At 40.2% G+C, this 23,266-nt stretch overlaps 1 protein-coding gene across 1 annotated transcript; it reads left to right on the top strand.

The window, feature by feature from the left end:
• The first annotated feature begins 515 nt into the window (after positions 1-515).
• On the top strand, positions 516-22,886 carry SEC24A (SEC24 homolog A, COPII coat complex component). The gene is made up of 23 exons (XM_082771610.1): positions 516-651; positions 4,633-5,145; positions 6,306-6,470; positions 7,670-7,747; positions 8,055-8,221; positions 8,818-8,990; positions 10,470-10,572; positions 11,381-11,507; positions 11,801-11,910; positions 12,303-12,415; positions 13,299-13,417; positions 14,062-14,117; positions 14,428-14,634; positions 14,958-15,078; positions 15,630-15,788; positions 16,291-16,464; positions 16,924-17,034; positions 17,421-17,596; positions 17,745-17,882; positions 18,478-18,582; positions 18,724-18,816; positions 19,369-19,472; positions 19,842-22,886. Exons 1-23 carry the CDS (start codon positions 582-584, stop codon positions 19,954-19,956), a joined length of 3,297 nt encoding a protein of 1,098 aa, XP_082627736.1. The 5' UTR covers positions 516-581; the 3' UTR covers positions 19,957-22,886.
• Positions 22,887-23,266: the final 380 nt, after the last annotated feature.

Genomic DNA, 23,266 nt, shown 5'->3' with positions numbered 1-23,266 from the left:
GCTGGGTCACACACTAAGAACGGTGGCATCTGACCACATTTGGGGCTAACCACACCATTTTGTTATACACGAGGCCAACAGCGCCATTTCACTGTATTTAGGGCTAACAATGGCGTTTCACTGTATTTGGGGCCAACAGCCTCACCTCACTGTATTTGGGGCTAACCCTGGCATTTCACTATATTTGGGACTAACAATGGCGTTTCCCTACATTTGGGGCTAACCCTGGCGTTTCCCTACATTTGGGGCTAACAGCCCCATTTCACTGCATCTAGGGCTAACAGCCTCTGTTCCCTACATTTAGGGCCAACCTAAATGGCATCTCACTCCATTTGGGGCTAACAGCCTCATTTCCCTACATTTAGGGCCAAAAATCCCCCCCGTGTCTACCCCCCTCCCCCCCCCCCCATATCCCCGCGCCTCCCCCTGCCGCAGCGCGGCGCTGCCCGGAAGTGCCACGTGTACGCAGCGCGCATGCGCCGGGCTGGCCCCGGTAGTTCCGGTGCGGCGTCGGCCCCGCCTCTGGCGCCGCGGAGCCGAGCGGAGCCGGGCCCGGGCGCCTCAGGGAGCCTCCAGGAGCTATGGCCCAGCCCGCCGGGCCCGCCGCTGCCTGCCGAGCTCAGGGCGCCGGCCGGCAGCCCTACAGCAACGGTGAGCTATAAGGACAAGGGTGGGGGGCGTCCCGGGGCTCCGGGGGGTGGCGGTGTGGCGGATTTTGGGGGTTTTGTACCCAAAACCGTGAGGGCCGCGCCCCGTGAGGGCCTCACCCCGCGGGACCTTTAGAACCGGGAAGCGAGGCTGGAAGCCCTCCCTCAGCCCTCACCCCCCCCCCCCCGCCGTGCCCCTTTCCCTCATTCTCCGTTCCCCAATTCCGTGCTTCTCCTTCTGGGGACTCGTGGCGCCCCGTGAGCGGGGTGGTTTTAAGGAAATCCTTCGGTTTTTCTGCTGTAATTGTGAGTAATTAAACGGCTTGGCTCGCCGTCCCCTTCTTTCTCCGGCAGCGTGTTTATAACTTCTCAAAAATCGCTCGCAGCGCGGCGTTACACGGCTGCACGCTCGCCTGTAGGGTCAGCAGTGTGGGAAGCGGATAAATGCAGGCTGAAAAATAAATGCAGGCTGAGAAGAGCCCTCGTCCTCTCGAGCTTGTGGTCAAAGCAGGGAGCGTCCAAGAGGAACGTCAGCTCGTGGGGTGCTGGAGCAGGATGAGTTCCACGCTGGCATCGCGCTGTCTCAGCTGGTTTGGCTGTGGGTGGCTCGAGCACACGGTGGAAGTTCAGGGAGGCGGCCGGAGGAGGAGAGACGTCAGGCTGCCAGGTGTCTGAAAACCAGACCCGAAAGCTAGAGTTACGCAAAGGAAGGGTAATAAAATGAAGCAGCAGTTACGGCGTGCTTGGGACAGGGCACGGGTTGTTGGCCCGTTGAATAAATGGGGTTATTGGGGGGTGGGCCACTCACGGTGCTGTCGGGAAGGTGCTGCGAGCCTCGGCCCTTACAGGAAAAACAACATTGCCTCAAAGCCATCTGGAGCGTACCGAGAGTGCCGTTATGGCATTTATAATGGCCCGTGAGGAACGGGAGCTGTCAGCAGAGCAATAAATTGTACTCCAGCCGCCAGCTCTCCTCGTGACACCTTGCTCCCCTCGCTGCCCACAGGTGCCCAGCTCCCTGTGCGTGTGCCCGGCCGTGGCAGTGGCACCGCACGCTGCTGACCTGGAAATGGTTGGGCAGCGAGCTGTGGGTTGCCTGGTAACAACCTGCCTCCCCTCGCTGGGTTTCAATAGGAGCAGTGCTCACTGTGAGCGCCGATTTGCTCTTCGGCTGGCAGATGTGGAGAGTAAACAAGGAGGAGAAACGCACTCGGAGAGGACACGCTCCCCTCGTGTGCTGGTGTGGTGCTCTGAGGCCACGAGCTGCTTTGGGAGCCGCAGGTGGGCTCAGCTGCAGCGGGTGCTGGGGGCCTCCTGCTGCCCAGCTCGGCTGGAATCCAGCTCAGCCTTTGGGGTCCGTGTCCTTGTACCCCCTGGGGACGTTGCAATGGGTGCAAGCAGTGTCGTGGGCACGGGGAGCAGGTGGCACTGAGTTTCTGTGTGGCAGAGAACGTGGCTTGAATCGCAGCCTCCCATGGTAATGTTTTGATCCATCAGTTCCTCCTGCTCGATCCCCAGCTTCAGGGAGCAGCGCAGGAAAGGAGCAGCAGCGTGCGGGGAAGCTGGAGGGCCTGCGAGCTGTCCGCTGGGCCTCCCGAAAGGGGTCAGGTCAAGATGAGCACCTGACAGCAGCAAAAAGCAAGTTCTGAGAAGTCTTTGTGCAACTCTGAAGGCCTTTGAGAAGGGTTAACGCCCCTCAGAGCTGTCGCTTTGGTTTTGTTGGCAGCTTTATGCAGGCTTGCCTTGAAAGCATGAATTGTACGAAGGCTATCAAGGCTTTTCATTGCCCTTCTGACTTCAAAAAATAAAACTGAATTGGAATTTGGAAGATTGCTTTAAAAATCTAACTCATCACGACACAAAGTGTCATAAAAATGATTCCTGGCTGGGCTACAGAGTCGTGCCCCGACGTGAATAACCAAGTTATAAAATTAATCTGTATTTGTTCTGTATCTTCTGTACCATTTAGGGTAACGTTATATCAATACGCATGTGATACAGCTCTTACATAAGACACCTTAGTCACTTGTAGAGCTGGCAAACTGAATTTACAAGTCACTTGGTAAATCAGTTGTGTAAAGCCCACCTGATGGATCCGCTGCGGGGTGATTTTCAGAGGTGAGTCACAACCGTAGGAATTCGCATGTTTGCAAGCTTTTGGTTTCGACGCCCTTAGTTTTGGAGGTTTATTAATTGCTAAGATTTGTGAGCAGCTTTGTGGGGATGGTGGGCTACAAGTGGGTTTCCTAACTGAAAGGCAGACGGCATATTGTGATTAATGGGGACCGAATCTTATGCTATATAGTTCTGAGGCACAAATAACAGAGGCAGGGCGAGGTCAGTGGCACTGTAGTGCTGCTACCTTGGCCGAGCAGTCGGTGTGGAGATGCACACAGTGCTCAGGGGGTGACAGCTGTCTGTCAGCTGTCACCTGAGGCTTTCTAGGGAGTGCTGAGCTGAGTGGCAGTCACAATATTTGCCCTAACGAGGTACTTCAGTATTCCTTGGTTAGCTTCTTTTGTTGTGTACGTGCCCGAGTTCCAAGTTATTTGAACTCGGCAATGTGAACTTCTCCCCTTTTCAAGTTTAACCAGAACGTTTCAATAGCTCAGAAACCAGCTGCCTTTATTTTATTGCTAAATGAAATTGTGGGATTTCATTCTGGTGGCTGCTCTTTGCAGCACTTGTATGCGAAATGTCTTTCCGCGTGCTCATCTCTGTGGCGTGCTTTTGAAAATGCAAGTGTTGAGTCTTGCAGGGGGTTCTGGTCTGGAGAATTAAATACTTTCATTTTTCTGAGTTCAACGTTTTATGTTCCAGAAACTTAACTAATTCTGGAAAATAGGATAGGGTTGGGAGTAAAAGAATCATCAGTATAAACCATAAGGAGGATTTTTTTTGATTTCAGGCAAATAACCATGTAGGTGGAAAGTCTCCAATGTTGATACTGGATATTTGGGGAAATAATAAAGCCACACCAATGTGATAAAATAATGATACAGCATCAGAGAGTGTTTTAATGTTTTGTATGAGTTGTATCTGGCTGTGGCATGAATTACTCAGTGCTTTCTGCTCAGAAGGATTCCACCTGGAGATTTCTCTCCCCTTAGGCTGGCTGCCCTTTTTGGGGCAGTGGTGGCCTTCCTGCTGGAGCTCTCAGTGCACTGAAAACCCCCCAACATTTTTCATGTTCCTGTGTACAACGGAAATCTGATGAAGCCCTTCCAGTGCCGTTTACTGTTTTATTAACCTCATTTGTTTTTTCCAAGTGATTAATGCTGAGTTCAGCTCTGCCACCCAACAAACACATCAGCACCATTAGCCTATCAAGCTGTATTTTCTCGATGGGTGACTTATGCCATGATAAATCGCTCTTCGTTCCGTGTTCTCAAGCCAGCTGGCTGTTGATGCGAGCCGTATGTGCAGGAATAGTCCTCCTGCTAAATTTAGCTGCAGAACCTTTACGGATTAACTCTGTCACTTGAGAAATAGCAGGGTGACTTATGCTGAAACTGGCTGCTCGGCTCTTTGCCGTAAGCTAAAGTTGAAGTTGGTGTCAAGCCTCAAGTGGAGCCGAGCTGCTGGGTGAGGGCGGCTCCTGGCAGCCGCGTGGCAGTGCCCTCCTCCTCGCCCCGCTGGCTTTGGGGTGTTGCTGGAGATGGAAATATCAGCGGGTGTGCGTTTCGGTGCGGGAGGGTGGAGTTTGCTCAGGCACTGGATTGCTTAGCGAGCTGCGTGCTTGGGAGGCTACTGTAAAAACAAAAACACTGAAAGATCTAAGTGTTGATAGCAAAATACTGTCAAGTTTGTTTCCCTTGTAGTACTCCTTCCATCACTTACAGCTGTTTTTGTTTTTTTAAATAAAAAAAAGATTTCTGTAATGTGGAGATTAATAACATCCTAAGGAAGGAGGCTCCCAGGAACACGTTTTATTTTCAGCAGCGATACACAACACTGACTTTTTAAAGCTTTTTTTTCCTCCTAGGTCCTGTTCAAAATCAGATGATGCATTCTTCAGATGCCCAGGGATACAACCCTGCCGTTCCAGGATCGTACTCCCATCAGAAGGTTCCTCCACATCAGCCTTCTGGACAGTACAACTACAGCGGCTCCCCGAATGTTTCTCAATTCAACAGTTATCAAGGGCCTGGGCAGACTCTCAACAGACCACCAGTGGCACCTCTCTCTGGGTCACCAGTGCAGCAAACAGGTCCTGTACCTCAAGTGCCACCGCCTGCGTTGCAAAACTCAGCTGCTATATCATCTGCTGGTAGCTTTCCTCCCGGAGCTGGCCCCCCGATGCTTTCCAACTGGCAGTACAGCCAGAGCGCCCTGAGTCACCCGGCTGGGACACCAACAAGCCACTTGGCTCACGGGACGGGGACAGGGTCAGCTCAGCCATCGCCCTCGTTATCAGGAAATACAAATCCTCCAGGAAGTTATCAGTATGCTGCTTCTCCGGGAGGTCCCTCGCTTCAGAACAGCTATATGAAGCCAGGTAACCGTCAGTTCTTGATATTTTTCTTTTAACTGGCTCCCAGTGCCAACTTTTCTGTATCGTTTTTTAAAAAAAGGTACATAGAATTCACTCTGCAGCAGCCTTTTGCTCATAGGTACCAGATTGTCAAAACAGATGATCTGAGAAAACGCGCATCACAAAATTTGGGGTAACTTCTTTGGATTAGAAAGGGAAATTCTGTGCGTAAAATTTCGTTTTTGCTTGGGTGGTTGATGCAGGTAATTCCTTAGTGGCAGCTCATTGTTTTGGGAAGCTATGTGTGGGTGATGTTTCTGTGGCCTTTGCCATTCCTTGGGGCGCTTGAAGCATTTGTGCTGCAGCCAAGTGAGGACTTCTGGACTTCACAACTGAAAAATGTTAAAGCAAATCTTTTTTCTTAAGAAATGCTTTTAGCCCCGTTAGATGTTTCTCTTGATTCTAGTTCTTTGTTTTATGCTGGGGTGATTTTATTACAGTTGATTGGAATAAGCAATTAGTACTCTGGAGTTCATGATGAAGATGGTAAATGAGAAACTTTGGAAAGGGGCATATGGAATAGAATCCTTGTGCACATTCAGTGGTGAATCCTCCTGAGCAATTTCCCAGCAAAGTTTTTGTAGAACAGTCATCACTTTTAAAATGAATTTAGATCATTTTGCTGACGGTGCTCATTCTTAGCACAAAGGTCTGCCAGCGGCATGCCTGGCCTTGGACAGCCTCTCTCAGCCATGATCTGTACGTTACTGTCTCGCATCAGCTTGTTGAAGATGAGCACCCTGTCTGGAGGGATCTGTTTTAGACTCTTCTATTTCATTATACTCTGATGTGGGGCTGTACTATAACTTTATGTAGTCCAGAATTCATAATTGAAACGAGGATGCCTTCTGTGCCTCTTAAAATTCTTACCAGGAATGGTAACAAGTAACTGAAAGGGGTAAATAGCATAACATAAGAAGTAAATAACATCGTAAATAACAGTTACAGGAATCCAGTGTGACAGAAACAACTTGAAGTTGTTAAACCTTCTACATGGGTTAGGATTTGTCTGATGCTGCTTATCACTTGAGTAAGAGGAATGTGTTCGATCAATATGGTCTGTTGAGAAAAGTCTTCAGTGACTTTTTTCATTGAGGTTCAACTAAAAATTAATCTCCTTACAGGATCGGTACCTCCACCAGTGACTCAGCCTTTAACTCCTCTCCACCCCCCAAGGCCACCATTGGGACCCCCACCGGTTGGTGGTCCACCTTTAATTAGGCCATCAACGCTGACAGCGGGACCACCTAATGCACAGCCTCTGCTAAACTCAGCTGCAAATCAAGAAGGTAAGAAAGGAGTTGCTCTCAACTAGAGGCTGTGAAGGCTGTCAGCTGTTGAAGACGTATCTGATTTTCTCTGACTCCTGTGGGGCCTGCACAAATATGCCGTTGTTTGAGAACTCATCAGAGCTCTGGATCAAACAGACCTGCAGTTGTATTGCACTTAGAGCTCGTGTTAGATGGGATGATGTGGTAGTTGGCAGTTTTATTTTTACATATATATATATGGTGCTTTGTTCTGTCAAAACTGTTGGTACCTTGCATGTTCAGATTGACAGCTTCTTGTAGCTGGTAGCTGTATTGAGTGCAAGAATAGTGCAGTTCAGATTTAGCTTAGTTTTGAACATACAAAAGGCATTAGAAACTGCTTTTGCTTAGAAAGTCTCCTTTCATAGTAAATAGATGAGATGTTTTCAGGGCTCTGGAGAGAGAAATATTTATTTTGAAGCAAGTTCAACTGTTTATTACTTGTGGATAATGTAGAAGGTTCCTTCCACTGGGTCATCTTTGAAGATTGTATTGATAACATAATGTAAATCGAGTACCTCCTTTCCTTTAGCAATTGGTATTTGGTTTGATACGTTTAGACATAGCAAGCTTAGAATAAGTTGTCCTTTGGGAGGACTCTCAATTTCAAGGTTTTTCTTATCTCAAGTGGAATTTGTATCTTGACTGGTATGTGACCATATCAGAACTGTTGGTATTTGCTAAACAGGACTGGACAAAGTGTATAAGCGAAGGGAGTTTGTTTCCATGTGATTTCGATGGAAAAAGAATTTCAGGGAGCTCTGTACCTACATTCCAAGATGCGTTGAAAACTGCAGCTAGCTAGCATACAGACCCTTCCTATGATGAGAATGAGTCCCCTGACATGCTTTGCTGCCTATTAGCTTGGAATTGATGGAGTATACCTAATTCAAAGTAATCTGAACAGATCAGTCAACCAGAAATGTAGACTTAATTGTTTTTCCTTCAAAAAGTTTGTGGGTTTTCATGAATGTCCTTAGAGGTTGTTTCAGCAGGGGAAGTGCATGACAGAAACAGCTAAGATATACATTTATAATTAAGTTTTGTCTTGAGACAGTGTAAATCCAAACTACGCTAATCTCCATATTCATCCTGCAAAGAGAATCTCTTTTAATTTACCTCATTGCAACTTCCTAGTAACTTGTTATTTTTTTTTTTTACTGGGACCTTTTTAACAGGTGATGCTACATCTGCTGCTAGCGATGGGTCTGCGGTCCAAAATAGCTATGATGCAATAGAAGGAGGTGGCCTCATGGGTAAGGTTTTGGAATTAAAAATGCTTACTGTTAATGACATAACATTTCTAACAGTTTAGGAAAGATAGAAGTTTAGTTATTTATGTACAGACATGCATATTTTGTTCAGTGTCTGTCTTGGAACTAAATATATTTGAAGCATTGACAGACGGTATATGCATGCAAGTATTGTAGAGCAGTTAACACTGTGAAATTGACACTTGTCGTTTGCTTACACTTAAATAACAAAAAGCCCTCCCAATGTGATAATGCTTTGACCAAGCTGCGCTTCTTCAATTCATCTTAAATATGTCTTCTCTACTTCTAGCAACCCCACATCCTTCTCCTGCACCCCCAAATCTTAAGATGAACAGAAATGTTGGCTATTCTTACCCTGCCTTGCCACCAGGCTACCAAAATACTTCACCACCTGGAGCACCAGGAATGCAAGCATCTGCTTTGCAATATCCAGATGGATCAAAACATTTCCACCAGGTAGATTTTCTTTTTTTTCTCATTACTGCCCCAATGCACTTGAATATACAAAATTAAAAAAAAATAAAAATGCAGCAATCTGTGTTGTGTGTCAGTGGGGATCTGCTTCTGTAGTTCCCCATTCTGTGCCACTTGTTCACAATGATAGATGTATCCAGAAATCAATGCTTTTGTTGTCAACTTGACGCCAGCCTGGAAAAATTGTACCAGCTCTTCCTAAAATGTCTTATTCTTAAATCTGCTCAGAATATTTATCTTAAATTTTCAGTTACTTTGGGTGTGTTTTTCTTCCCTCAGGTCACTATTGCTAGCTGAAGTATTTTTTTTTCTGAACTTTCAAAGCAAACTGACTGATGTTTTTGCCAGCTGGGCCTCTGTATTTCAAGGGTTTTGTAGCAAATCAGTTATTTTTTACCTCCAGTATGTTACGTGCTAAAGTCCAAGTTTATGTAACAAGTAGTATTTCTAAATATATCACTTTAATACAGTTGCAGTTAATGTGCACAAAAAATGAAAAGTGGATATGTTTGCTTTTTAAATGAACTGGGTTTCATCCAAATAATCAATGCTAATTGTGAAATTTTATTGGACTCTAGCCTCCCCTAGGCACTAATCACTTAACTGCATCTATGGGTTCCCTGAGCCTCCAGCAAGAAGGATTAAGACCTGTGAATCTTCTTCAAGAAAGAAATATTCTTCCTACAACCATCTTACAGGCTCCTGTCCCAAACTTGCATGAAGACATCCAGAAGCTCAATTGTAATCCAGAGTAAGATTATCAATTTGCTATAATTCATCAAAATTAATTCCTAGTTATGTTTACAACTTTCAAAAATATTTACTTATTTTTGTGAGTATAAAGCATTGAAAATGGGCTTCAGCATGTTAAGATAAAGGTGGTCAGTGGATTAAATTTTGAAGTGAGGAAGGCAGTGTAGAATATTAATTGCCCTTTTCAGCTTGTTGATATCATCTGCTTATTAGCTGTTGACTTTGTAGTCCTGAAGCAGTCCATTAATTCCTGATGTCAGAGTATAACCAATGCCATTGATTCAATTTTGAGCAACGTTCCTCTTTTAATTAAGAAAGCCTCACATGCATCCCTTAGAAAAGTCATTTAGGAAACATTTTTTTAATGCCTTAAGAAATTGTTGAAATGTGGTGTTTGAATGTGTACCACAGCTTTAATTAACCAGGTATGTTCTACTGCAGGTGTTAAGAGATCACGTGTCTCCACTTGCTGTTGCTTTTTGTTAGAATCTAAAAATAGTTGTATGGGATTAATTAGATAATTCCATCAGTTAAGCACCTCATTACTGTTTACAAAATTTCATTGATTTGTGTTCCTTTCTCTGGAGCCAAGATCGAGGCAGTTAGCAGAGCTTGCCCTTTTCTTTATCTGGTGCACACACTGTAATTTGGATGACCTGCTATTTTCATTTCAGTCTGGGATGTGTTTCAAGTAACTGTTCTCCATAACAAGAGGATAACATAACCTTCATAATCCTCCTGTTAGGGTTCTCGGCTGCTACTAAGTGCTTTTTCTAAACCTGCTTCACAGTGTACAAGGAAATTGTGTAGAAAATGTGAGGAAAAATAAGATGTTTGCAAGGCAGTTACAAATAAATACAATGCAAAAAGATTGCAATATAGCTGGTGATGAGTATGACTGAGATTTAAAATAGGAATTAACTCATTAAAGGCAGGTAGGTCAAGAAGGCTGTGGATGCAGAAGCACGCATGACCTCTGTATTGAAAGTAACCAAAATACTTGCATTACTAATAAAAATCTGTGTAAAAATTTGCAGAAGTACTGTGCATGACTGCACTTCGCAGAAACCACTGGGTTCTGAAGTGTCTGAAGTTACAGCTGTTGGGGTTGTTTGTAGTTATTTTAAACTTTGCTTGTTCAGATCAGTATACAGGCCACCTCAAAAAGTTACCCCAAAATAACGCTTTGTGTGTAAAGATTTGGTGCAACTTTGAGCATTGTTAGGCTTAACTTTGACTTTGACTAAAATGACACCATTTTCTGCATTAAAAGTGTGTGTATAAAGTAACATAACTAAAGCAAGTACTGTGGATCCAGCTCAGACTAAAACAGAACAATGTGACAGAGTTTGAGATGATATTTTATGTGGGAATGGATGTCACCAGCTCTGGAAAATATAAAGGATATTATACACTACTGAAATTATAATTTCCTTACCTGAAAGTCACTGAAAATAATCCTTTATTCTCTGTGTAGGTTGTTCCGCTGTACCCTGACCAACATTCCTCAAACTCAGGCCTTATTGAATAAAGCCAAACTTCCTTTGGGGCTCCTGCTTCATCCTTTCAAAGACTTATCGGTATGAGAAACATGTAAAACTTAAAATGCTGAAATATCAGCTATACCTTCACTAAAAACTGTCCAAAGTTGGAAGAGGGGTTAGAAAAGAAGTGCAGCTATGTTGGCTGATCTTGGCCTAGAAAAATTGCCTTGGTGACTGACATTTCCCTGGTCCATAGGTCCATACAGATTGCTGTCATTTATCTGAGATTTTTCTACTGCCTTTCTAAGCCTAAAAAAAAAAAAACAAACCCTCAGAGGCAGTGCAGAAGTCATACTGTGACAGAAGGCAACTCATGTAAATATCACTCCTACTTGAATAGCTGTATTTTTTCACATAACGGTTGTAGTTATTAATTTCCTATACCAAACCAAGTACTGATTCTTAATTTAGTTAAGCATTAACAAAGTTAAAGGGGTTTGGCTGTCCACAGATACCCAGGAGACTTTGAATTTGGCAGTGCATCTTTTAAATGTTCCTGTTTTTCACAACTTAAGTGATTTTCCGAATACATATTGCTGGCTTTTTCCTGGGATCTTTGCCCTGCACTGAATGTGGAATTTGTTTTTGTACCATAAATGCAAAATTCAAGACTGTGGAGGCTTGAAAGGGAAGCATTAGCAGCCAAATAGATTAGAGCTAGGTTCTGACCAGTATTATTATTAAGGAATTTTGTAGGAGTGCTGTGTGGATGCAGAAATACTTGTTCCTTAAACAAGTATGCTTTGACTAGCTAGCTAACCAGGAAGCACAGTGTAGATTGTTGTTATCATAGTTGAATGGCTGTAGTGTTGACGCTTTAAAATAGGAAGCTTTTCTTTTCCAGCAATTGCCAGTGGTCACTTCAAGCACTATTGTGAGATGTCGTTCCTGCCGGACGTATATTAACCCTTTCGTCAGCTTTTTAGACCAAAGGAGATGGAAATGCAATTTGTGCTATAGAGTGAATGATGGTAGGTTTTAAATGCGCTCATTGTTTTGAACTGTTAGAGCTATCCTTTCCCACCTTGACCTTTGAGATGGCAATATTGTTGGCTGTATCAGTGCTAGGTTTCATCATTTCTTATGCTGAAGTCTGACACAGTCTCCCAAGGTAGGACAGGTGACAAAGTTGCTTCCCTACCTAGTATATATAGTTTTCGGAGAAGTATTGCCCAACAGGCACTAAAGAGTTGATATATTTGTTTTAAAATGTAGCACAGCTAATGCTAGTTTGAAGTAATAATGTACTAATTTACCTGCACAGTTCCTGAAGAATTCATGTATAATCCTGTGACAAGAGTTTATGGAGAACCTCATAAAAGACCTGAAGTCCAGAATGCTACTATTGAGTTTATGGCTCCATCTGAATACATGGTAAGGTTTTACTTATTCTCTCCCTTAGTTTTTATTTCCAGAGAGAAGTTGAGGAGGAAAAAAACCCACAAACTTCTTATAGAGGGTGCTTTCCAGTTTAGTATAGCAGTTACTGCTTCAAGGAGTACATCTGAGAAGTCTCAAGCGTTACTTCAGATAGGATGTCATTTATAAACATTTATGATTTCATAGTTCTGTATTTAGAATAGGTAGGTGTTTGTGGGTCTTTTGAAAGAAAACCACAGTTATAGAATCACCCGATGAGGAAAATGCATTTAGAAATTTTATCTGTCATCTGTGTGTTGCTCTAATAGAGTTCAAACCTGCAGTAGAATAAACCCAATCTAATAACTGTCACTTTGAAAATTAAAGGCAATCTTTTCTTTGTTCAGCTACGTCCACCTCAGCCACCTGTGTACCTCTTTGTATTTGATGTTTCTCATAATGCAATAGAGACAGGATACTTGAATACAGTCTGCAAGACCTTGTTAGACAATCTTGACCTGTAAGTAGAAAGAATGTCCTTTTTTTTTTGGTCGTATGAAACTTATGCCAGACATTAACATGCTAATGCTTCCTGTCTGTAAGAAAAGTTTCCTGGTGTTAGCTCGCCATGGCCAGTGTTGTATGGAAATTTAGTATAAAGCTGTAGTCATTTTTCCTATCACAGCTGCACCACTATATAAAGTAATTTTGAGGCACTTCTCACACTGAGTCTTTTCTATCTTCTTCACCAACCCCAAGGAGGAATAAGCATTATGTTAATGATGTGTTTTGAATTATCTCTTCTAAAAGCTGAAATTTAGATAAGTATTCACTGGAATGTATGCATGCATCTAATTAACTTTTCATTTTAAGGAAGTGCTATTTGAATGTACATAAATCTGGCTTAGTATTTGCAGCTTGTTTCTTTGCTGTATCTTTATATATTATTTTTGTTTGATATATAGTAGAGTTGATGTCTAGCTTTCTACTTCACTAACATTGGAAAATGTTGAAAGATAACTCACTTTGGGATTCTTGTGTGTCATTCCTTTCTGAAGGGGCTTCTATGCTGAACTTCTAAATAGGGCTTTAACTTAAAAATTACAAACACCTGTTGCTGTGTCTGCAAACACATTTATTCTTTCTAAGTGTTGTTCATCCATTTTTTTATTACCCTCCTAAAAAAAATCTCAGACGTCTGCTGGGTGATTCTACTATGAGCTCCTTTTTTTCATCCAGAATGATTTAGTCAGGCTATTGCAATATAGCTGTTAAGCTGACTACTTGGTAAGAACATTGGACGACAGGTGCAGTGGATGTGGTTTTAAATTTAAAAAAAAAAAAAAAAAAAGCTTGTAGAAATGAAATTTCATCTTGCTGAACACCATATGTCTGATTTCTAGGCTTCCCGGGAATACTAGAACAAAAATAGGCTTCATCACATTTGACAGCACAATCCATTTCTACAGTCTTCAGGAAGGTCTCTCTCAGCCTCAGATGCTTATAGTTTCAGATATTGAAGGTATGCAGAAAAAACTTCTGTGGTTAGTACCTATTAATGACTGCTGGTTTTGACAGCCTTTTTAAAATATATTTGGTGGGAGTTTCTAGATCAGATCGTTAATCTCTCTAGTTATGGCTGTGGAAGTAGCATATATCTGGGTTCCTTTGAAGCTCCTAACGTCTGAGCAATGCTGTGACTGCTCATGACTTAAAACATGAAGACAGCCTTCCAAAAAACAAAGATGGCCTTCTGAACCTCTAGTTTTTTGTACAATTATCTAAACTTGTGTTAGGATCATAATTGCAATGATGCTTGGTAAATTGCAGTAGATTCTTAGTAACTAATGCTTAGTAAAGGCTAAGAAGACCATCACTGTCAAGTTACCTTTCACTTATGTTAAGGGGCAGGGTGGAATGAATACTAGACAATCTTCCATGCATTTTTACTCAGTAGGCTTTATTATCCTTAAAGCATTTTGACTGCTCTTCTAAAATGTCATTCTAGCCGCAGGTATGCTGGGGGTGGATCAATGTTTGAATGGATTTACACATTGATACTATATATTTTTCAATAGATGTAATGATTGGCAAATACAATTCAGAAAATATTGTTTTTTAAGCAAACCACAACAACAAAAAACTAACACTTTTTTTTTCTTCCAGATGTATTTATACCAATGCCAGAAAACTTATTAGTAAATTTAAATGAAAATAAAGAGGTAAGAACTGCCTTACATAACTAGTGACATTCACATAATATGCTTGATAGTTTGTGGATTACTAAATACTCTTTAATATCTATGTTTAAATAACAAGTTTGGGATAGGGAAAAAGTCTTTAAATTTATCTATTTGACTGTAAAAAATTAACAACCTGAAACAAGACAATACTTGACTTTTGCTTGGGCTGTTTTTTTACTACCTTAATATTGCCAGTATCAGTACATGTTTATGTACACTCAGCAATCCTCCTTATAAAGAAAAAACTGTTAAGACACTAGTCTTAATATTTTTATTTCCTAAATTGCAGCTTATTCAAGATCTACTGAGGACCTTGCCGCAAATGTTTACCAAGTCCCTGGAAACTCAGAGTGCTCTTGGACCTGCATTACAGGCAGCCTTTAAACTGATGTCCCCCACTGGAGGTAGAATCTCTGTCTTCCAGACACAGCTTCCATCTGTGGGAATGGGAGCACTGAAATCGCGAGAAGAACCAAACCAAAGAGCAACTGCAAAGGTTAGAAAAGTTTTTAAAAATAAATTAAAAAAAAAAAAAAATTAGAACTGCCAGTCATGTTCTGTACATGTGCATGGCTATGGAATTGCCTGTTCTAGGTGAAATTTTTTGGTTCTTTTGTTGGGTTAACCTTTTAACTACTTTAGTGAAGAGAAGGGGGACGGGAAACAACTACTGTAAATGTAAATTCATGACCCAATTCTTTAAAAGATGTAACTAAAATCAGGGGTGAAAAATCATTTATTAGTGTCACTGAGAACAAGTGATAAATATGTGAATCTTGAATTTCCTTTGTATATCGTAACATTCCCTTGTGTTAACAGGAGATACATCTGACTCCATCGACTGACTTTTACAAGAAGTTAGCCTTGGACTGCTCAGGACAACAGGTTGCAGTGGATTTATTTCTTCTTAGTGGGCAATATTCTGACTTGGCTTCTCTAGGTAAGCCATGCGAAGTTGTTTTGGGGCATCTAACTTTTAAACTTCTTGACAAATACATGAAATCTAGCATTTAGAATATGAACAAATCTAATGTGTCAAGATGAAAATTCATCCTTGAGCAGTGACACTGAACAGAAGGCAATATTTCAGTCTTTCCTGATTTAGCATAACTGTTTTCACATTCTCCCCTTAGTGAGTCAGGATTTTTGTGGTCCTGGTATAAGTGGTTGAAATCTTTCTTCCTTTCTGCCTTCCAGCCATCAATGTTAAGCTTACCATTAGGGTAGGCTTACTAGCGTTTTAATTATTTTTTTCTCCATTTAACCAGACTTCCAAGTGACAGAGTACCCGTAATTTCAGGCCATTTCATGCCTCTATACATAATTGAATATATAGTTGTATTATGTCTCTGTCTCTGTATGCAGGTCTATGACTGTGTAACAAAGCTATTTGCAGATGTGAACTGTTTAATAATTAAAGGTAATATCGCATTCCTCTGGTATTTTTAAAGGCAACTGTATTCACTCTGTTACTGTATGGTTTTGTTTCAGGTTGTATATCAAGATATTCGGCAGGTAGTGTCTATTACTACCAATCTTACCATCATAAACACAACCCTGTCCAAGTGGAGAAATTGCAAAAGGAGTTGAAACGATATTTAACTAGAAAAATTGGATTTGAGGCTGTCATGAGGATAAGATGCACCAAAGGTTTGAACGTGTTTTCTTGGGAGTAGGGCAGGAGCAAGCAGGGGATTGTGTTTGCTATTGTTTGGGAATGTTTTGATTCATATGATTGATACTTTGGCTTTTATGTAAACTTAAATGTTTAAAGGACAAGGATTAGGAAAGTAAAACTCAGTACCAGGAATTGGACCGTTTTTATGACTGTATTTGGAATTTAGAAGTCGGTAAAAAATCTGTATTTTATAAAGGGTAAAAGTGGAAATTTTTCCAGGTTGCTGTTTCTTTTATAGTGTAGAAACTTGCTTTTATTCTACATTGATTTCTGAATTCCTGGCTTCTGTTAGGCTTTGTGGATTCTACAGATCAGTAATCTGTTTGGAATATTTACCTTTCTGAAAATGCTTTATTTTATTCAGAAGGATTTTAATGTTTTGATACAGAATGGGGTGTTGGGTGGGTAAATGGCATCTGTAGTTCACATCTGACTAAAAAAAATAATTGATTTGGTATAATGCTTATCTCGTAGGTCTTTCCATTCATACCTTCCATGGGAACTTCTTTGTAAGATCTACAGATCTGTTGTCATTACCCAACGTAAACCCAGATGCAGGATATGCCGTGCAAATGTCAGTAGAAGAGAGCCTTACTGATATGCAGGTTGTTTCTTTTCAGTCAGCTCTTCTGTACACATCCAGTAAAGGTAAGATGTATAGGTAGTGTTGGCTGAAACTAATTATATTCAGATAAGTGTTCTTGTGTACGTTTATAAGCTGTAATTCAGTTGGAGTCGCAAGTTATTTTATGAAATGTCAGGACAGTAGATGTGATGTTACTGCATGTTGATGTTACTGCTTCTTCCAGACCAAGAAGTTTTATGGGAAACTTACTCTGGTCTGCAAATAGGTGGCCTTAGCCTAGAAACTGAGAACTAAGTTTTTAAAAGATACTTAAAACAGCCTGGTTCACTGTTTGTATGATAAATAGGATTTAATCTTTTTTTTGCTTATTTGGTCTAACACAGATCAGCTGATATTGTCAATGGGGAAACTACCCAATTAATAAAAGCATTTAAGTGTGACAGAATTTACTGAATAAACAGTGGCATTCTTGTGTTCCTTCATAAAAACCAAAGTTGTGTTTTTTTCCTTTTTTTGTACAGGTGAAAGAAGAATTCGTGTCCACACGATGTGCTTACCTGTTGTAACAACGCTGAGTGACGTCTATGCAGGGGCAGATGTGCAAGCTATCACAGGGCTGTTAGCCAATATGGGTGAGAATGAAAAGAGCTTGTCTGGATATGTATACTAAAAGCTTTAGAGATATTATCCAGTAATCTTCTGGGAAGTTACATTAGAAGTAACGATTCTCTCTGCTTCTAATGCTTGGCTTAGGTAAAATATCAGTATAGCTCTATGTAGTCACCTGGCCTTAGTCTAGTGCATCATCATACTTTTGGTTGATAATACTTAAATCAAAAAAGCTCTTGGTCCTTTGCTTTTTTCTGAATCATTTAACTTGATTTCTACAGTAGTGTTGTAAAAATTTAAGCTGCATGAGAGTGTATGTTGAAATGAGAAGAGTTAACCTGTATGACTTACTACACAAGGAGGAAAAGCCTCTTTCTTGAGCTTTATATTTATTTATTTTCTTTTTAAGCTGTGGACCGATCAGTTTCTGCTACCCTGAGTGATGCTCGAGATGCTTTGGTCAACGCAGTGATAGACTCTTTATCTGCTTACCGTTCATCAGTCCTAAGCATTCAACAGCCTGGTCTAATGGCCCCCAGTTCACTACGGCTCTTCCCACTTTACGTACTGGCACTCTTAAAACAGGTAAGCCATACAAGAGGAGCATAGTTTTCTATGCTTGGAATGTCAACCTGCAGTAAAAGAGCATGTCATTGATGTGCAAAATAAACTATGTTGAATTTAGTTTCTCACTTTTCTTTAACAGTCAAATTAAATGCCCTTTTGTTTGCAGAAAGCATTTCAAACTGGGACGAACGCACGTTTAGACGAACGCATTTTTACCATGTGTCAGGTGAAAAACCAGCCCCTTGTTTACCTCATGCTTATGACACATCCCAGTTTGTACAGAGTTGATAATCTCACGGATGAGGTAAGTATTTGCATTGCTACTGGGTCTGATTGTGTCTTGTCGCATAGATTTGTATGATGTGAAAATAAATTTGTGTTTTAAACCTTGCAAGTCTTCCACGTTAAAGCTCAAATTTTCCCAGTTGCTTCATTTATGTCTTTGTTACTTGAAGATAGGCTTGAAGAACTCTGGTGTGAAGCTGTGCTTTGGCAATGGGTGGATGGGGAAGGGTTTTTTTCTAACTAATTTCTGCCCTGTCTTATCTTGCACTATAAATTGTATGTATGTAATGATAGTACAACAGATGTTTTGTCATCCCCCCTCGTTGCTTCCTTTATTTTAAAATGTCAAAGTAGTTCTGTGAACAGTGTGTTTAAGAGCCTGAATAATTTCAGAAAGCACATCAGTACTGATCAAAATAAATTTGAAGTACGCCTCTCTAAATAGAACATCAAGAGATTTACTATTAAATTATGTACTTGAATTATAACAAACTTAGAGGAAAAGGATTCAGCTTCAATATTCAGCATAGGACAGCCAAATCTTACTTAACCTTCTATTTTTGTAACTATTTCACTGCATGGAGATGCGAACTGTACTTTTTTTTTCCTTTTAGGGAGCTCTTAACATAAATGACAGAACTATACCTCAGCCACCCATTCTCCAGCTGTCAGTGGAGAAGTTGAGTAGGGATGGTGCCTACCTTATGGATGCTGGCTCTGTAAGTTGGGTGGTGGTGATTTAATTTTTTTTTTTCCAAATTTATATTTATTTTGTGTTCTTTCTGAGAATTCAAAACATGTAGAAGACTGACGAGGTGTAGCTTTGTTTTAGGTTATTCTTATTGCTGGTTGTCTTTCAGGTAATGTTTCTGTGGATTGGGAAGAGCTGTGGGCAGAGCTTTATCAGCCAAGTCCTTGGAGTTCCAAATTACGGCTCAATACCACAGAACATGGTATGTGCTTGTTTTGTTGTATACCAATCGTACAGTGCAGCCAAAATGTTATCTTCAGGGGAATTGAAATACTATATTGAAATATTAGCCCTCTGGTTGCTATTCACCGTAAATCCAGGTCCAAGGGAAACAAAATGTTATGTCTCTTGCAGTTTCTCTAGGCTGAACTTTAATCTGGATCTTCCCATTAAAGCACAGTAGGAACAGGCTGGCAACGATTAAGTTTCTCAGAAGAGTGGGAGCACCCTGAGAATATCTGGGAATAGTAAGCACAGCGGATTAGTGGAAAACCTTCCGTTTCTGTGAAAAAAGCAGTACTGATCACAACTCAGCCATCACTATTCTGATAGTCAGTTGCCAGCACCTGTTCGGTGCATTTGATTGTTTCAAGCCCTGTAGGAGACCACAGTAAAACTATTCATCGCAGAATGCCTCCTCTGTCCAGGGTTTCTTTACACCTGATTAGGATAGAGTTGAGTTATTTTGTTAAGTGATCAATTTACTGCTGGTATTGTATACTGCTGTGTATTAATGATCCTCTTTGTTTCTTAGACACATCTGCCAGAGCTTGAAACTGCAGAATCCATCAGAACAATAGCTTTCATTTCTTGGCTGAGAGAACAGAGACCTTTCTTTCCTATCCTATATATAATAAAGTAAGTGTTTTAACAGTCTTTGAGACCTTTTACAGTACATATTTGGATATCATATACTGTACTTTCTGAAGTCAAGTTCTGTCAGTGGTGCATGTTGTGCCTAACAAGTTTGGCAGTAGATATGACTTGGTATGAATCATCTTTGATTTATAACTTTCACAGATTAACTTTTTTCTGTGACATTTAGCCTTTTTTAATGCTAGATGAAGTTAATAGTGATAAGAGTACTTGTTGGGATTAATCACAAGGGCTCTTTTCATAAGTCCTTGAGCTCTGAGCACATCTTGCACTTGATCTGTAACTTTCTGAATGCATTGGTAGATCTTGGTGAATATTTATTTCACTCAAATATTTATTTTCATTTTGAAGGGATGACAGCCCATTGAAATCAAGTTTTCTGCAAAATATGATTGAAGACAGAACAGAATCAGCCTTATCATACTATGAGTTCCTCCTCCATATACAGCAGCAAGTGAATAAATGAAACGCTAGCCTTTGGCTCACTTCTTTAAGGAAAGATTTTGCAGTAAAGAACACTTGTGCTTATAATATCCTCATTAAATCTGTGGCCTGAGGCAGTCGATGAGAAGTTCTCACTGTGATTTCAACGAACTAAAGCAAATAAAGGACCACATCTGAGAATCAAATGTGCAACTATACATTATACCTTAAAAATCAAACTATTGGAACTGGTTGAGCACCTTTATTTTGCTGCAAATCATGTTTTTACTGTAAGTAGTTGCAGCATGAAGTACATTTACAAAGGCAATACTGAAAAGGCGAAATACATTTTGTAAAATAAAGAGTTCTTTGTTGTTCAAAATGTATATTTCCGTAACTCTTTGCATTTTTTTTTTTTTGCTGCTAGATATAAAAAACCTCACAATACTGATCATGATTTGCAGGGAAATTCTTTGTAAGTGCATCCAGTGATCAGAGCATCTCAATGTTCAACTTAAAAACGCTTAAAGTAGCAATGAAACAACTGTTCATTGTGAAACGAACAAATAATTTATGGAACTTAGAATCCAGTGTTTGGAGTGGATTATGGCTAGTAGGATTCAAGGTAAGCTTAACATGGACAAGATGGCTTAATATTTGAAAGCTTTTAATAAGTCAGTATTCAATTTTTTAAAAAAATAGTGGGGAGGAGTGAGCCCTATATGAGATACATTAAAGTCAGTGGCTGAGTCAGCAGCAAAAGTAGACTTATGTAGATGGCAAGCTTTGTTTTTCTTCAGTAAAATTTTTCTACTTACTTTCAGCCTGTGAATGGTATGGGAGGGGAATGGCAAGTAAAGTTATCCCAGGATAAATGTTTAGTAGACTTTGGGCTCTCGTTTACATAGCTGAATGTTAGGCCCCTGAAATTTAGTGTGCTTACGAAGTGCATTTGTGTGATGGCACTTCAAACCTAGTGGTTTGAGACCACATTCAATATTCTGACACTAAAATTGGAAGATAAATTATTTTTCCAAAGACAAAAACATTATTTTGTATTTAAAGATTTCTTTATGGTTCGAGACATACTTGAAGTTCTCCAAGATTTCTTTACTGCAGCTGCCTAATGAGCCTAGGTCCAAAGCCAGTGTGCACCAAATGAAAGCTTTAAATGTACTCTCAGATCCCTGCCAGAGCTACAGACAGAAGTTGGCCTTGGACTCGAAGTGAAAATTTATATACAAGAATATTTAGATAATTTTATAAAAGTGTATCAGTGATCTCCAAAAGAGTTATCAATAGCTAGCGTCATGAAGAGTATTTAAGTTGCTGTACCTGTATGCCCATGGAAGACATTTGTATGGAAGAATCTTATTTTACCTTTTTGCCTAATGGTGATATAGTTCTTGCAAAATCTACTTGGGGCAAGTGATGTGTACAGGTAAAACATTTATAAAAGTGGTCAAGCACATACTGTGACTAGGCTAGTTAGCTTACAGTTGGCGATAGAAATGTCAAAGGACATTGTAGGGTAATCATTTGCTACCATTACAGGCTGTAGCTACACTTGATTGTCAGGAGTTGCCTTACTTCAAGGGAGGAGTTTCTTTGGAGGAATTGGTCTTTTCACTTGAGCACAAGAAGGTAAAGTTCAGAGAATGTCTAAAATAGTGTGAAAAGGCTATTGTAGAACCAATTTAAGCTTCCCTGTTTGCTGTATCTGTAGCAAACAGGAGTATATTTACTTGAACAGCTTTTCAGAAAATTGCACAGTTTCTAGTCAGAATGGAGAGATGGTTTTTTTTCTTTTAAGTTTTGGCAGTATGATCTTTTTTTTTCTTTTCCCTGGGAGAAGGGGTCTCTTCATTTAAATGGAAGCTATGCACTTGCATAGTTTATCACTTAAAACTTGCATTTTGGGTATGTTATTGCTCAGATGTTGAAAGTCATCCTTGCATCTACCAGCCTACCCCAAGTCTGTTTCTTACTCTGACTGTATTTTGCTATAATAATCCTGTAATTTTTTTAAAGAACATAAATGTTGGAGATGACTTCATTACTTTATGTACACCAGACTAATGGCTAAAGATATCAGTGTTTGTGGCAATTAACTTTTAATTAGGGTCCCTAAGTTTTACAGAGCAAAATGTTATAAACACGAATCAGATGAACCCTCTTGGAGTGGATCACTTGTTTTCATCTTGGAAGAAATTCTGTATTGAACTTTGTTAGTTTATTCCCTCGCAGTGGGAAAAGCCTGCTGTATTGTAAGGGCAATACAGGACAGATGAACTCACAAGCTACCTATGATGTGTCATTTTAACCTACCGTTGGAAAACAAGGACACTGAAGATGAACTGCAAAAACAGGCAGGAGTGGCTCTGGTACTTAGATCTCAGCAAGACAACTCTACCACTGCAAATGTATTCTATTTTTCTAGTTGAGGACTTTTTTTAAACTTATTTCTGTATTTGACACATTAGTGTTCGGCCAACATTGTTACCATCCATTTTACTTTGCTTTCATTATTGTTTTAATTTAATATATTTGAGTCTAAGTCCACATAGATTGTTTTGCAATAACTAGAATGATTCACTTTTATTTAGATTTAATTTCTTAACAGAATTTAATCAAAGATGCAAAATGGCTATTAAGTAAGGGACCATTAAATGTGATTTTAAGCTTCTGTTTACTATTATGGATGTAATCCTTACAGTAAATTTAATTTTGTAAAGTAGTGTATAATATTGTAATATTAAATCTTTGCTTTCTGAACTAGGACATTTGATCTTCAGTATGAAGTTATAAATCTTCCCCATTTTGAATTTGAGACAGGATTTACTTGTCCTCCTTTTTACAGTTTGTAATTTTCACTGTTTTATTCCTGTAAAAAGTCATTTGTAACACATGCAAATGCTTATTTTATCTGTGCTAATTTATCAGATTTGGCTACTCAATAAAATTAATTGAAAGAACTCATGCAAGTCCATCAGTCCTTTCTTATAAAAATAAAATACTGTATTTGATCAATCAAGATAAATAGCATGTATTAGCAAGAGATAAATTATACTTTAGCTAAAACTTTAACATTAGTGATACAAACTGAGAGGGAACTTTTAGGAGAATTAGTTTCAGCTGAATAAAACTTTCCTTCTGTCATTGGCGTTTTTTTGTCCTCCCAGAGCATCTCTGTCAGTCAGCATTATTGTTTAGTACTATCTTGGGGTTTGTTATTCCAGTAAGCCCACATCTGTACTGTACTCCAGCATATTTGTACCCTGCCATCTGGCTGGAAGTTGGTCTCAAGCCAGTGACATTGATGGTTGGAATTTAGCCTGCCTTCAGCAGTGTTC

The sequence above is a fragment of the Aythya marila genome (genome assembly GCF_965140915.1).
Source record: "Aythya marila genome assembly, chromosome: 14".
NCBI lineage: Eukaryota > Metazoa > Chordata > Aves > Anseriformes > Anatidae > Aythya > Aythya marila.
The sequence above is the reverse complement of the archived record's forward strand: the minus strand, read 5'-3'. Positions and strand labels throughout refer to the sequence as shown.